The 14,003-nt window shown below is 36.8% G+C and overlaps 1 protein-coding gene across 1 annotated transcript in view; it reads left to right on the top strand.

Annotated features, from left to right (window-relative positions):
• Positions 1–12,818, top strand: part of LOC127452309 (uncharacterized protein C16orf52 homolog B) — a 47,295-nt gene extending 34,477 nt beyond the window's left edge. The window contains exon 3 of the mRNA XM_051717695.1: positions 7,726–12,818. Coding sequence (XP_051573655.1) covers positions 7,726–7,910 — 185 coding nt within the window. The 3' untranslated portion in view covers positions 7,911–12,818. The remainder of the gene's footprint in view (positions 1–7,725) is intronic.
• The last annotated feature ends 1,185 nt before the right edge of the window (positions 12,819–14,003 follow it).

Below are 14,003 nucleotides of genomic sequence, written 5' to 3'. Positions count from 1 at the left end.
TCTCTCTCTCTCTCTCTCTCCAGTGAAGGGAAAAAGGTAAGCATTTTAAAAAAACAATTATTTAAAGAGAGACAAAAACACTGGCAATTTTTACATTTATGCAATTCAGCTTGAATCATTCAAACATGGGAGCTAATTTTATTATATTTTTATTTTTGTAAATTTCAGATTTTGTTGATAATTTCAGTAGTTTTTTTTGTTTTTTTGTTTTTTTTTACAAACCTAATACTTTTTTAAGAAATGTAATATTACAGTTTGAAAATCATTTGCATACTGAATTACGATTAGTCTTTCTTAAATCTATTTGCGTACTGAATTGTGTTTGGTCCAACCTGGTCTTATATAATCGTGTCACTTAAATTTTTTTCATTACTTTAACATGGCTCAATGTATGTATTGCGGCAGTTTCCTAACGAAATGAATACTAGAAAATGTAACATACTTTTAGCACCAAACAGTGGACATTTAATCTACAAACCAAACCAGACAAACCAAAGCCTAAAACCTGAACATTATTATTTTGCTTCCAAGTACTGGCCATTACTTTGTGAAATGCACATCTAGTCATCTTTGGTGTACTTCCACATTTATTTCACTAGCGTCTCGTTCAGTAGTATTGGACATGCTTACATGACTGCATGAGCGTTTGGGCTCCTGGTGGATCTAACACAGGTGTCTGGACTAAAGCTGCCACTGGCCTCAAGCCACCCCGACCTGAAAGAGCAGCTTTATGTGTGTAACACAAGCCCCCTGTGTCCCCTCGCACCACACCCAGCTTGACCAGGTTACCGTCACTGCTCTGCATCTGCTGTCATGTGCGCAGCTGTGGCTCTGGCTCATGTTAGTTTCAGCATATTTTGTGTCAGCAGAGACATACATAAATATTAGCTGCTGTCTGTGCAGGCTTGTGGCTTCACCAGAAAACAGTGCTTGACGACACTGAAATCAAATAAAATGCAAGTAAAAAAAAAAAAACATGGCCTTCATAAAAAAAATAGCATACCTTTAGGTTGTTGACATAGTATTGCTTCATTTGGAATTAAAATAGTTATAGCCACTGAAGTCCATTCATACTTAGTAATTCAACTCCACTAGACCCATCTCAGTGTAGCTAGAACTACAGGGTTAGTTCACACAAAAATTACATTTTTGTCGAGATGCTGGGCAGAATGTCTGAGCTTCTGTTTTCCAAACAACAAAAGTGGGCGAAGCCTCAAAAAGGACAAAAAAACCCCACCATAATAGTCCGTAGATTTGTAGTCCAAGTGTTCCTAAGCCATACAATAGTAGGGTTAAACGATTAGTCGATATTACCGTCAATGTCGACAATAAAAAAACAAATATTTTCATTGTCGAATAGTAATTTGATCTCATGGGACAATAAACTGAATTATGATGTGGTTTAATTGATCTTGTTTTAAGGATTTTAGATATCTTGTTTATAATACTTAAGAATAGGATTTTTTGCAGTGCGTAGTTTTTTTGTACTGAATTAAATGTATAAGTATCAGGGATGCACCGATATGAACATTTTTCGTTATTTCTGGATTGTGCATTTGACTTCACAAGAGTTTTTACAAAGTGTGTTGATAATTATAAATGAACCATCGGTTTTTCATATCACCGTTTACAAACCGATTTGCCAATGGTTTTAATTTGGTCAATAATTGGCCGATAAATATCGGCAGCTGATACATTGGTGCATCCATAATAAGTATTTTCTTTACCTTTAATTCAGTAAAGGTTATTTAGAGGTATTTTTAAAAGATATTTTTAAAAGTATTTTTATCCTCATCCCTTTATTGTAAGCATGTTTATTAATTCAAAGCACAAGTTGAATTGTCAGTTAAGAGCTGTTGATTAATTTATGCAATAATTGCACAAATAGTTGATTAATCATCCTTATAATTGTTAGACTAGTCAATTAGCTAAATAATCATTAGTTGCGACCCTATGTAATCTATATATATATATATTAATATATACACACACAGTATATATCGAAGTGGTCATATTAACTAGTTTTACAGTACTTTTATGTTTGTTTGTTGTTTTTTGTTGTTGTTTTTCTTCAGCTCCGCAGTATACAGTAAATCACCATCCACTTATGTTTTATGGACAACAGGAGCTTGTACATTCTTCCTAAAAACTTGTTTCACAAAAGAAAATAATTCTTTTAACCATAAGGATTAGGCCTAGTCCAAGAACTAACAAATATATCTTCAGTAGATATAGATAGATCAGTTGTAACCAGAGCATGTGAGCGAAACGGATCGGTGTGACACTCCGCTCAGTAATCCGCTCTATATCCTTTGTGCTCCGCTCAAATGTAAAAAAAAGTTAACTCAAATCCTGCTGTGACATGAAATGTCTCTGTAGTATACTTGTTTCCGGGCACATACACAGGAGGGTAGCTACAGTGGCCCAAGCAACTGCCCCTTTGCCCACATGGACTGAGGTGAGTCAAATATATATAGCTGACATTTATTAAATTATCAAATGATTAGTAATGTACACATCTGAAATTATGCGATTGTATTGTTGTGTTTTAGTATATAAAATCTCGTTGTTTATTTTGGACTTGTTTACAACTGCTGTTAGATAATCGGGTCAACCAGACCTTCCTTATCATTTGTAATCAGTCAAATATTTCTCTGTTAGCACATATGTCATTGAACATCTTCAGATAATGCCTTGACATTTTTCTGTTCTAATTACCTTTATTTACTTTAAACAAGTCATCAAACACGCCTCTACAAGTGATAAAACGTGTTGGCGTGTAAATTAAAATGAGCAATTTCTCATCCTAATTTTTGTGTTCAGTTTTAAAGGGTGTATTAAATTATCCAGAAAACAGCAGTGAATGTTTTTCTCTTTTTCAGTGTTGTTGCTTTATTAATATTCCCTACAATTTTATATGTACAGATCATATGCAATCTAAAGGACTGTGGTTATTTATATAATAATTATTATATTAGTAGATAGCATGTGCCCCCTTTATTTTTCCTTGATATTTTTAAAGCATTATAAAGTGAATCTGGACTTTATACGCGTCAAACGATCAAACGTTGTGCATGCGCTCTTTATATGTACAGCAATGGATTTAACAAATCAAAAATATTTGTCCTGCATAAAGTGAGATTTTGTCCAATATGTATATTAGATGAAATCATGTTTAATGATCCTAAAACAAATACAAATGATTTAATTCATAAATTACACTGCCTTCGTTTAAGAAAAGTTTAATTTTTTTTCTAATGTACAATCATTTACAGATTTTTTTCTCTGCTCATGAATGCAGCAAGCGATGTCGGAAGATGTTATCTGCAACCACTAATCTAGAATCATTTTTTTTACGTTTCACTTCTCGTTAAGGTGTGGATTTGTCTTCGGGAAACTAACCAGCAGTTATGTGCCACTTTATCCCGAAGCAGAAATCGAAAGCTGGTCGATTAAGTGAGATAATTCCACTATGAAATTCTCTATGCAAGAGCGGAAATCTTTACTAATACAATAGAGGCATGAAAGCAGAATGCTCCGCCTGCAAATTAGGACACACTGATCTGCAAGATCATATATGTTTATTGGTTTTAATGCAGGGATTTTTTGTGTGTGTTCGCCGGGATTCAAGGAAAAATGCTTTGCCAATTTACAGTATTATTAAGCTTACATGTTCAACTGAGGGTGCTCTAACGTTCGCAACACCGCAGAACCGGGCTTGCATCTAGCTGACAGCTGCACTGACATGATGGCAAAACAACAAGATACATTACTTATCTATTAATTTATTATTGAATAGTAGTGTAGTCTACCAGCTGACCTTTAGCTGCACTACATCGCATAGCACATCCTCCTGCTCTCAGGCAATTTGACGCATACGACTCCTCCACACTACCTTTCGATTTCCTCATTCTTATTTATACTTTTATATCACAGTGTGCGTCAATCCATCTAATAGAAATACACTCTCAAAGAGGTCTGCTAGCAACGTAAATGGTTGTCATGTCAGGACCAAAACCTATTTCTGTATCCACTGTGACCGTACAATTATTTTTTTTTCATTGTGCTCAAAATAGCACCGAACCTCTTTTAACAGCACAAACAAAGGTTGGCATTTACCTCAGCGGGAAGTGCGCTGAGGTCATGACCTTTCATCCAGCAGTCTAGTCGCTGTTCATCTCTTTACCCGCTCCTTTGTGTGCGTCTAAAGAGCAGAGACCTGCTAAAGTAGTTTATGCAATGACTGTACGAGAGGCAGAAGCTTAATGATCACACGCTCTGTCTCTCAGTCACACTTCTCTCAAGGCCGCTGTGTTTAATTGCAGCACTGCTGAAAGATGCTATTATCCTGCTAATGGGCACCAAGATTGAGTGGAGACTGCACTCAGGCATCTATTAGCAGCGTCTGTTTTTATCTCACTAAAAGCCTTTCTGCCTGACTAACGTGAACCCATGCTGAGTGTTTATCAATCTGGTCATGGAGGAGGTCTTTTTTTAAACATGACGGTTCAGGGGTTTGACGGGTTGATGATTCATAATAGACATTCCAGAAGTTTGCTGTTGTCAACACTGTTTTACACTCATTGTGGAGGATCTGAACATTTCTAGTCCCAATGTTGGAGTCATCCTCAACAGTCCAAATTGTCCAGTACATTTTAGCGGATTCCTTAGATTTCAACGAACTCAGTTATTTCAATGTACACCTGACTAGATTTTCCACCATTCATATATTTAATGAAAAGTGTTTAGTACTTTTTTCATATATCCTCCAACATATTTTGACCAAAAGCTATCAAATGGATTTTTGATGATCAAAACCATTCGCCAGAAAGGACCGTATAAGTATGTTGGTAAAGCCAAGCGTACACTACACGACTTGCAGTCGGTGCCCTGCGACTCTCAGTCTTATTTTCCATCGTGCTGGTTCGCACACTACAGGACTGTAGTGTATCAACTACATGACCGTTTGTCCCCAACTGAGGCCTTTTGTACATCCGGTATTAAGATGCGTTATGAGTGATCCGATCACAAGTGTATAAGCGAGCCATCACCGTAACACCTGGTCCTCTCTCTTTTGTTGATTTCAAGGAGAGAGTCTCTGATTACATGAGGACATACATCAATCATAATGTCTGTGCTTTACTGAATAATAACAAAGCAAAAAAAAAGTAAAAGACGAGAAAGTATGCGCTAAAAACCGGCGAACATGACGTTTAGAGCAGAATTCGCAGTTATTTTAGTGCAGTACCTGTAACTTCTAATGTGCGTGCTGGTCAGATCTGTGTCCCTATTGTGCATGTTCATGCTTATTTCCTTTTAAGTCTGAACGTAACTGGCCAAAAACCATCTGTTATAGCCGTCTTTAGCGCTGTCCCGTTTCAAACGGACTGCACAAAATGCATCTTAAAATTGTGAAATTAATTTACAAATATGCAGTTTATTTTTTATATTATTATTTGTCTTCTGTTTCCTAATACCATGCACTCTCTCTATATATATTTCATTGGCTGTGGCTCACTGTCAGTCTCTCACTTGTCGGGATGGTGCGCACACCTGATGACAAGACGTCTAGATATCAAGCTGTTTTGAAAACTGCTGTACCGCCTGGGACTAGTCTCGGCATGTCGCAGGAGTGCACATACAACAAGACCGTTGATCTGAGACCAGTCACTGTCATGTAGTGTACACTAGGCTAAAGGAAACAGAATATATTTGACAATATAGCTATATAAAAAAATATTAAAAAAGCAAATGGTTTAAAACTGTGATTTACTTTTTTTTTTTTTTTTTTTTTTTTTTTGTCAGAAACCATCATTGTCAAATATGGAAAAATCTAGTTAAAAATAATCAAGGGCTGTTTTTACACTATTTTCACTAAATATTTAGAGTAATTTTCATTTATATGCGCCAATATAACAATGCCTAGTAATTAACAGCAATATTTGCCACATATGTTTCTGCTAAAAATCAAATCCTTGGATCAGAATTTGAATCCATTCCTTAGCTATGTTTCCATCCAATTTACAAATGTAATTTATGCAAAAAATTCCAATATCGCAAAAACAGTTTGCGAATAAAGTAGTGGTTACATTCCATGTGTCCAAGTGAACGAAATCATAACTTCCATGGATATTGGTGCAAAATAGAAATTAAGTTGTAGCCACTGAGGCGATAATTTGATGTGCTGCGAGACTACTATCGGGTCCTTAAGATTTGTTTTATTTATTTTTACTATTTCTTGTGAACCCCCTAGGGGTCTCCAGACCCCAGTTTGAAAACCTTTGCACTAGTTAGTCCAGTTATGAGCAAACTATACATATTTCACATGACTTAAGGCAAAGACAGGAGTTTTTTTTTTTTTTTTTTTTTTTTTAGATGCACATCTAGGAATTGATTGGGTAAATGCATTTCCGCATAATGCAAATTTTAGATTTGTTTTTATTCACATTTTCCACTGTACTTTTGATGCAATTTACCAAAATTCAGAAGAAAAAAATGCGTGGATGGAAACTCAGCTAGTGAAACAGACAGTTTGAACCGATTCACAGAAATGAATGAAACATTCCAACTTTACCACCTTTTCTGCTCAAATTTAAATCAGAGACAATTTTTTTACAATATTTTTTTACTGTAAAATTATTTGTCATGTTAAATATATTATATTATTTTACCAATATTTTAAGGTTAACAACCTGTTAACCAGTTAACTTTTTTTGTTGTTGTCAGTTTTCCGTGAAAATTGCAGACATTTTTTTTTACAGTGCAGTGCATTTGGAGACTTTTATTGTGGATACACCCCCTGGTGGTTAAAAATTTTAGTAAATTGTGCTCCTAAATAACCTTTGAACCTTTTAAACTTTTTTGCCTGCAAAAAAACAGTGGCTGGTGAATGCAGAATTTTATCAGCCATTTTTATTTTATTTTTTTATGTATAAATGTATGTGAAAAACAAATGCACAAAGCAATTAAATCCTGGCAGCTGTCGTGGGTGTGTGCATGTGTGTGTGTTTTGTTTTAATCCTCTTTAAAAGAACTGAATTATTAGGAACTTAACCAAAGAACCCAGTTCTCTTTGTATTTGCACTGTCACTGGTCTTGTGTTGTAACTGAACAAATGTGTTACTTCAACAAGAAAAATACCAGCAATGGCCGTTGGCTGGTGTCAATTTCCCACTTTTATTTTAATCCACCACCTCATTCTTTTTTAAAATTTTTTTTTTTTTTATCCCCTTTTCTCCCAATTTGGAATGCCCAATTCCCACTACTTAGTAGGTCCTCGTGGTGGCATGGTTACTCCCCTCAATCTGGGTGGTGGAGGACAAGTCTCAGTTGTGTGACCGTCAATCCGCGCATCTTATCACGTGGCTCACTGTGCATGACATCGCGGAGACTCACAGCATGTGGAGGCTCATGCTACTCTCCGCGATGCACACACAACTTACCACGCACCCCATTGAGAGCGAGAACCACTAATCACGACCACGAGGAGGTTACCCCATGTGACTCTAACCTCCCTAGCAACCGGGCCAATTTGGTTGCTTAGGAGACCTGGCTGGAGTCACTCAGCACACCCTGGATTCGAACTCACGACTCCAGGGGTGGTAGTCAGCATCAATACTCGCTGAGATACCCAGGCCCCCCTCCATTCTTATACCTTTTGTTTGTGTGTGTAAATATCTGTTACTGACTAGATAATAATGCTTTCCTTCTTTTCCTCTTTCACAGTGATCTTGTTTTGTATGGCCGCCCTCATCTTCCCAATAGGATTTTACATCAATGAAGTAGGAGGACAACCCTACAAACTCCCAAACAACACAGTGGTGGGCTCCTCGTACGTACTGTTCGTGCTCTCCATTTTCTTCACAATAGTGGGGCTCCTGTTTGCGGGGAAAGTCTGCCTTCCTGGCTGAGCGGACATTCCCAGCAGGGACAGCTGGGGTGTTCAAAGTGAAAACGCAACAAAACTGCTCTCGAAGAGGAGGGGCATCTTCCGGGGATGGTATAATATATGGAAATAACTAATTAAACGCAAAACAAGCAAGAAAATTAATGCACACACTGCATATTAGTGCTCCCCTTCGCCCGACCTGTGCTTCTTTAAACCCTGTCTTTGTTGCACGTCTGTCGGATTTGACCGTTGAAGTATGCAGGGCCCATCCAAAACAGAAAGAGCGCATCGGTGGTCACCACAGCAACCGTTTCCACCACAATTTTGTTTTTGTTGTTGTTCAAGGAATATTCTTCCATTATCTTTTGTTTATTCAAGTTTTGCAGAGTTTCATTCATGTATGTCGCCCCCTGCCTCTGTGGAGAGGAACTACAAGAAAGTGTTGAAGAAGAAGTGCAGCTCTCAGCGGCCCAAATGCTGGCCAGGACATTGCACTGTTACAAAAGAGGGAAAGGAAAAAGGGAACAGTATTGAAAAACACTTTTTGGTCGAACACTACATGAGGCGAACGCACCAGGACTGCCGGTCAGGACCCTGTAAGGCTGAGCCTCACTGTTTCACCTGTTACACACTCTGATATTGATGGACGTGGCTCTGAATTGGACTTCCATACCAAAAGAAACTCCTGTCTGCTCTCGCTTGAGCATCGGGGGGCGTTCAATTCGTTTGTGGTTTGACTTTATACCAATCATCTTTTCTTGTCTTGATCGCTAGAATTTCAAAACCCTTTACTTGTTTGGTTTGATTTGCTACTGTGACATTAACCTGTTTTCGTTGTTGTATGAAAGCTAAGGGCATGAGTTCTGTTTTAGGGAGCACTGTGCGGTAGATGAAGCATTACAGATGTACAAAAAGAGAACCCCTTACCTCATTATTTTACATTCAAGACTTTTTTCCCTTACCATGAAAAAAGTGTGCCCTGTAAGTTATATTATGCCTTTATCACAGACATTTGATTAAAATGCTGCGATCATGGCACATTATTTATCTGACACTGAATAAAAGGAGATCAGGAATGATTGTGTTACATCAACCTTCTCTTTATTCTTTTTCTCAAGCAATCCCCATTATGGACAACAAAAATTTACTGTGTTAAGAATGTGTCTTTGCAATGGAAAAAAAATCTGAATTATTTATGTTGGATGTATAATATGAAGGTTACATTTCCCCACAAGTTGTTGTTTATTTTATAAAATATCCTATTTGTGTTTTTGATTTGAATGTGCTTTGATTTTTGTTTCATAAAAAAATCAATTTAAAGGGATAGTTCACCCAAATATTAAAATGTTGTCATAATTTACCCTCATGGTGTTTCAAACCCATTTGACTGTTACACATAAGTCATTAACCTTAATTGAATTTGAGAGTTTTTACAAGCAATTTACTTTCATTCAAATTAAGTCAGTTTCATTTAGCCACCAAAATTTTGTTGGATTATGTCAAATCAATGTACTGTAGTAGATTTAACTCAACTTTAGGTTCGTAAAACTAAATGTATTAATGTTTATTTTAATTAATTTCCTTATGATGGTCCAACTTTATTTTATTGATCATTAGTATATGCCAGGTTAGCAAGTAAAGGACAGTGAAACTGTTGCACTGTCACTTTAATAGCAGCTGCTTATAAAGCTAAGCAGCAATCGAATCAAACATCACTTGAAATTGAACGTCCATCCTCAACCTAACCACAGGTGCCAATCTTCACAATGGTAACCCCCAAAACTCCAGCCTAACAGACTCTCTGTTTAAATACAAATATAACAGAACATTAAACATTAACAATTCTCCTCCTATTCTCATCTTGCTCAAAAATACACAAAATAAAACTTAATTTCAACATTTGTTCACCCCATCAGTCCTGTGCAAAGCATGCTGGGAAATTAAGTCTCCTGCCAGTTTCATCGATGCTACAAAAAGTGTTCATGTAGTCCAAACTCAAATGGATTAAGTTATCTTTAATTTTACTAATTTACATTTTTTTTATTATTTATTTATTTTTTTTGGTGTACAGTGGCAAGAACCCTTTGATATTAGCTGGTTTTCTGCATTTATTGCTCATAAAAAGTGATCTCATCTTCATCAAAGTCACAAGTATAGACAAACACAATGTGCTTAAGCTAACAACACACAAACAATTATAATCCTTCATTTCTTTACTGAACACATCCCATTAAACATTCACAGTGCTTTGGAAAAAGTAAGTGAATCCCTAGGCTAAAGATGACGACAAAAGCTAATTTGAGTAAGGAGTTGGGAAACCTGGCATCCAATTAATGAAACTAGATTGGAGGTGTGGGTTAGAGCTACTTTGACTTATAAAAAGCACTCAAACATTTTGAGTTTGCTGTTCACAAGAAGCATCTGCTGATGTGGAACATGCCTCGCCAAAAAGAAATCTCAGAAGACCTACGATCAAAAATTGTTGCTCTGCATAAGTTCTCTCAAAGAGCTTATTCATCTGTCCACAGTTAGACTAATCATCTTTAAATGGAGATGATTAGTACTGTGGCTAGAAGTGGCCGTCAAGCCAAGATGAGGTAAAAATGAACCCTAGATTGACAGCTAAAGACTTGAAGGAATCATTGGAACTGGTTAACATCTCCGTTCATGAGTCTACTATACGGAAAACATTAAACAGGCATGGTGTCCTGCGGAAGCCGCTGCTTTCCAACAAAAACATTGTTGCTGGCCTGACGTTTGCCAAATACCACCATGACATTCCACAATGCTACTAGGAAAATGTTTTGTGGACTGATGAAAATAAGGTTGAATTGTTTGGGAAGAACACGCAGCACTACGTATTGCATAAATAGGGAATTGCATATCAACATGAAAACATTGTCCCAACAGTGATGTACGGTGGAGGAAACATCGTGATTTGGGGCTACTTTGCTGCTTCAGATCCTGGACCGCTTACCATCATTGAGGGAAAAATTAATTCCCAAGTTTATCAAGATATCCTACAGGATAATGTCAGGGTGGCTGTGTGCCAGCTGAAGCTGTACGCCAGTAGAACTTGGGTGATGCAACAGGACAATGACCCTAAACATCAAAGTAAATCCACAACAGAATGGCTTCAGATAAAGAAAATCCACCTTTTGGTGTGACCCAGTCACAGCCCAGACTTAACCCAATAGAGATGCTGTGGAATGACCTGAAGAGAGCAATTCACACCAGACATCCTAAGAATATGGCTGAGCTGAAGCAGTTCTGTAAGGAAGAATGGTCCAAAATTCCTTCTGAACGATGTGTAGATCTAATCTGCAGCTACCGGAAATACTTGGTTATTGCTGCCAAAGGAGGATTGACCAGTTATTAAATCCAAGGGTTCACTTACTTTTTCCACAGTACTGTGAATGTTTAATGGGATGTCTCAATAAAGACATGAAAGATTATAACTGCTTGAGTGTTGTTAGCTTGAGCACAATGTGTTTGTCTATTCTTGTGACTTTGATGAAGAGATCACATTTTATGAGCAATTAATGCAGAAAACCAGCTAATTCCAAAGGGTTCACATACTTTTTCTCGCCACTTTACATAAGGAGAGTTAATGCATCATTTTCTTCAATTAAAGTAGGGCGGGGTAAAAAAGGCGATTTTCTGATTAATCGCGACCTTTATTTTAACGATCCCAATATAAATTCTTTAAATCCCAAGATTAAACTTTTACTCTACGCGCAAACCTCTACAATGTGAGTAAAGAACTCGCAAATGTGACCACATTTCGCACTATTTAACTAAAAACGTCTGTGATTACAGCCATTGGCTGATAAACATATAGGAGTATATATATATATATATATAGTTACATGTTTATTGTTTTTATGCACTATAATACATGCTATTTCAGACATTTATTGATGTAATACATGGAATTTGCATTTTTAAAAAGCTAAAATGTGACAAAAATTATGAAAAACGAATAATAAAATAAAATGTGTAAAATGTATATTTTTGTAATGAACCAAGTTAGAAGGTCCCCTGGATAATTAACAGCATTAACTGAGAATGTTTTTCATATGTAAGCAAAATGGACATTATAACTGAAATATACCCAAACGAACCAGAATCGGAATCAAATCTGTCGAATCAGGAAAACTATATCAACATTCAGCCCTAAATTAAAGTGAATGGCAACTTGAGGTCTGTCATTCGGGTTTGGAACAACATGAGGGTGAATGGTGAATATTTTTGGGTGAACTGTCACTTTAAGAAAGGTCATGCTCACAATCGCCTTTACCGTCTTTACTAAATTAATTTCATTAATGCTTTGGAAGACGGCACTTTCCTTGGAAGAATATCATGTTTGTTATAGGGACGGCAAAAAAGATACAAATATATTTATGCAAATTTGAGATGATTCTCATGAATATATGGGGTAAAAGCATACTATTCTTTGTCCGAAGAATTACAAAAGATGTGTTTAGAATAGAAACAATTCAAAAAAGAGAAATTTAACTATCTCCCATATGCATTTAGGCAACAATTGTACAATTGCTTTTGGCAAAACATGCGTCACTCCTCCTCGCACTGGCACCTAAATTAATGAGAACTGTGCGAACGTTGGTTGTCCTGAGTGGAAGACGTCGCCTCCATGCTAAACACTGCTCCTGCTTTGGATATGTCTTTTTGAAGCCCATCATAAACTGGAAAAAAGTGACATTTGCTTATTGGGCAATGAAAAGCTATTATTTATGATTTCAAAAAGGGAAGGATACAAATGTATGAGTGACAGTATTATCTATCAAAGGATGTCAGCAGTCCTTGTGCACAGTTACTGTTAACAGATTCATATTTCTGACTGTTAACCGTTTTCTCTGCTTCTCTGTTTCGATATCTCACTGTATACAATAAAAGGCATATAAGAAGGCGTACTGCTTGAGTTTAAGTTGACCCATTGAACCCTCTGATGCATGAATTATTAAAGCAGTTTTTGTACTTCAAAACAAGAATATATATTTATTGCCAATCTTTTTCTCTGAAAATTATGTATTTTGAGGCAGTTACACCTCTGTCCACTGTTGTGGACACCATTCATTATCCAACCCAGATATATATAAGTCAACATAAAATAATGATATATACAGTATTTAATCAATATAATTTATAATTAAATATTATTTGGAAATAATTCAAAAATATGACATTGACTACACAATACAAAAATTGGCTTTAAAAGTCAATATATGCACGACAAAGCTCAAACCTATGATTTTATAACCATTCCCTACTATATCACTGTTCTGTCCATGAGGAAGACAGTTAACCACATGTTGTTTCAGGGTTTGCGCACTGTAAGTCTCTCTGGATAAGAAAGCGTCTTTAAATGGCAACATGAGCTCGTGAGTTCGGGCGCGAGACCAGAGCACTCGTGTTTGAATGGTGTAGTCCGTTGCCATGGAGACGTGTAACACAGACGGAGGACTCAACAAGGACGTTCACCGATTCCAGCGCGAGGACAAAATCTGCGCTTCAGAATCACAGCGTTTGGAAGGTAAACATTAATAAGCTGTCAACAACCCACCAAGGTAACCAAGCATACTTTCCGCCAAAACTACAGCTTTTGAAAGCTATAACAATAAAACTGTGGAAACTTGGTGTGAGCCACGACTGTCGTATACAAAATGACTGAAAGCTTCTAGAAGAAGATTTTAAACAGTACTACTAATAACTTTAGTAACAATGTAGTATGGTAAGGGAAGTTGAACATTGTTTGTTGCTGTGTACTGGTATGTCTCCTGAAGAAGAGTGATTGCAGTGTGGTGGAGATCAATCCTCAAATAGTCAATACATGTTCATCAGAGGAGACTGAAAACCTGTTCCTCAAAACAAACTACAATCATCTCAGTATGGAACAGAAGACCGGACCACTTGAGTGGGTGAAATCATGTACAACAGATTCACACTTATATTTCTGCATTCATAGTGTATATGCACTTTGTACAGAACTTTCTTTTATTTCCTTCTTTCCTTTCTTCCTTCGTTTCCATCTTTCATTTCCTTCCCTTTTCCATCATTTGTTTCCTTAATTTCCATCTTGTTTCCTTCCTTCCTG

The sequence above is a fragment of the Myxocyprinus asiaticus genome, chromosome 14, assembly GCF_019703515.2.
Source record: "Myxocyprinus asiaticus isolate MX2 ecotype Aquarium Trade chromosome 14, UBuf_Myxa_2, whole genome shotgun sequence".
Lineage (NCBI taxonomy): Eukaryota > Metazoa > Chordata > Actinopteri > Cypriniformes > Catostomidae > Myxocyprinus > Myxocyprinus asiaticus.
The sequence above is the reverse complement of the archived record's forward strand: the minus strand, read 5'-3'. Positions and strand labels throughout refer to the sequence as shown.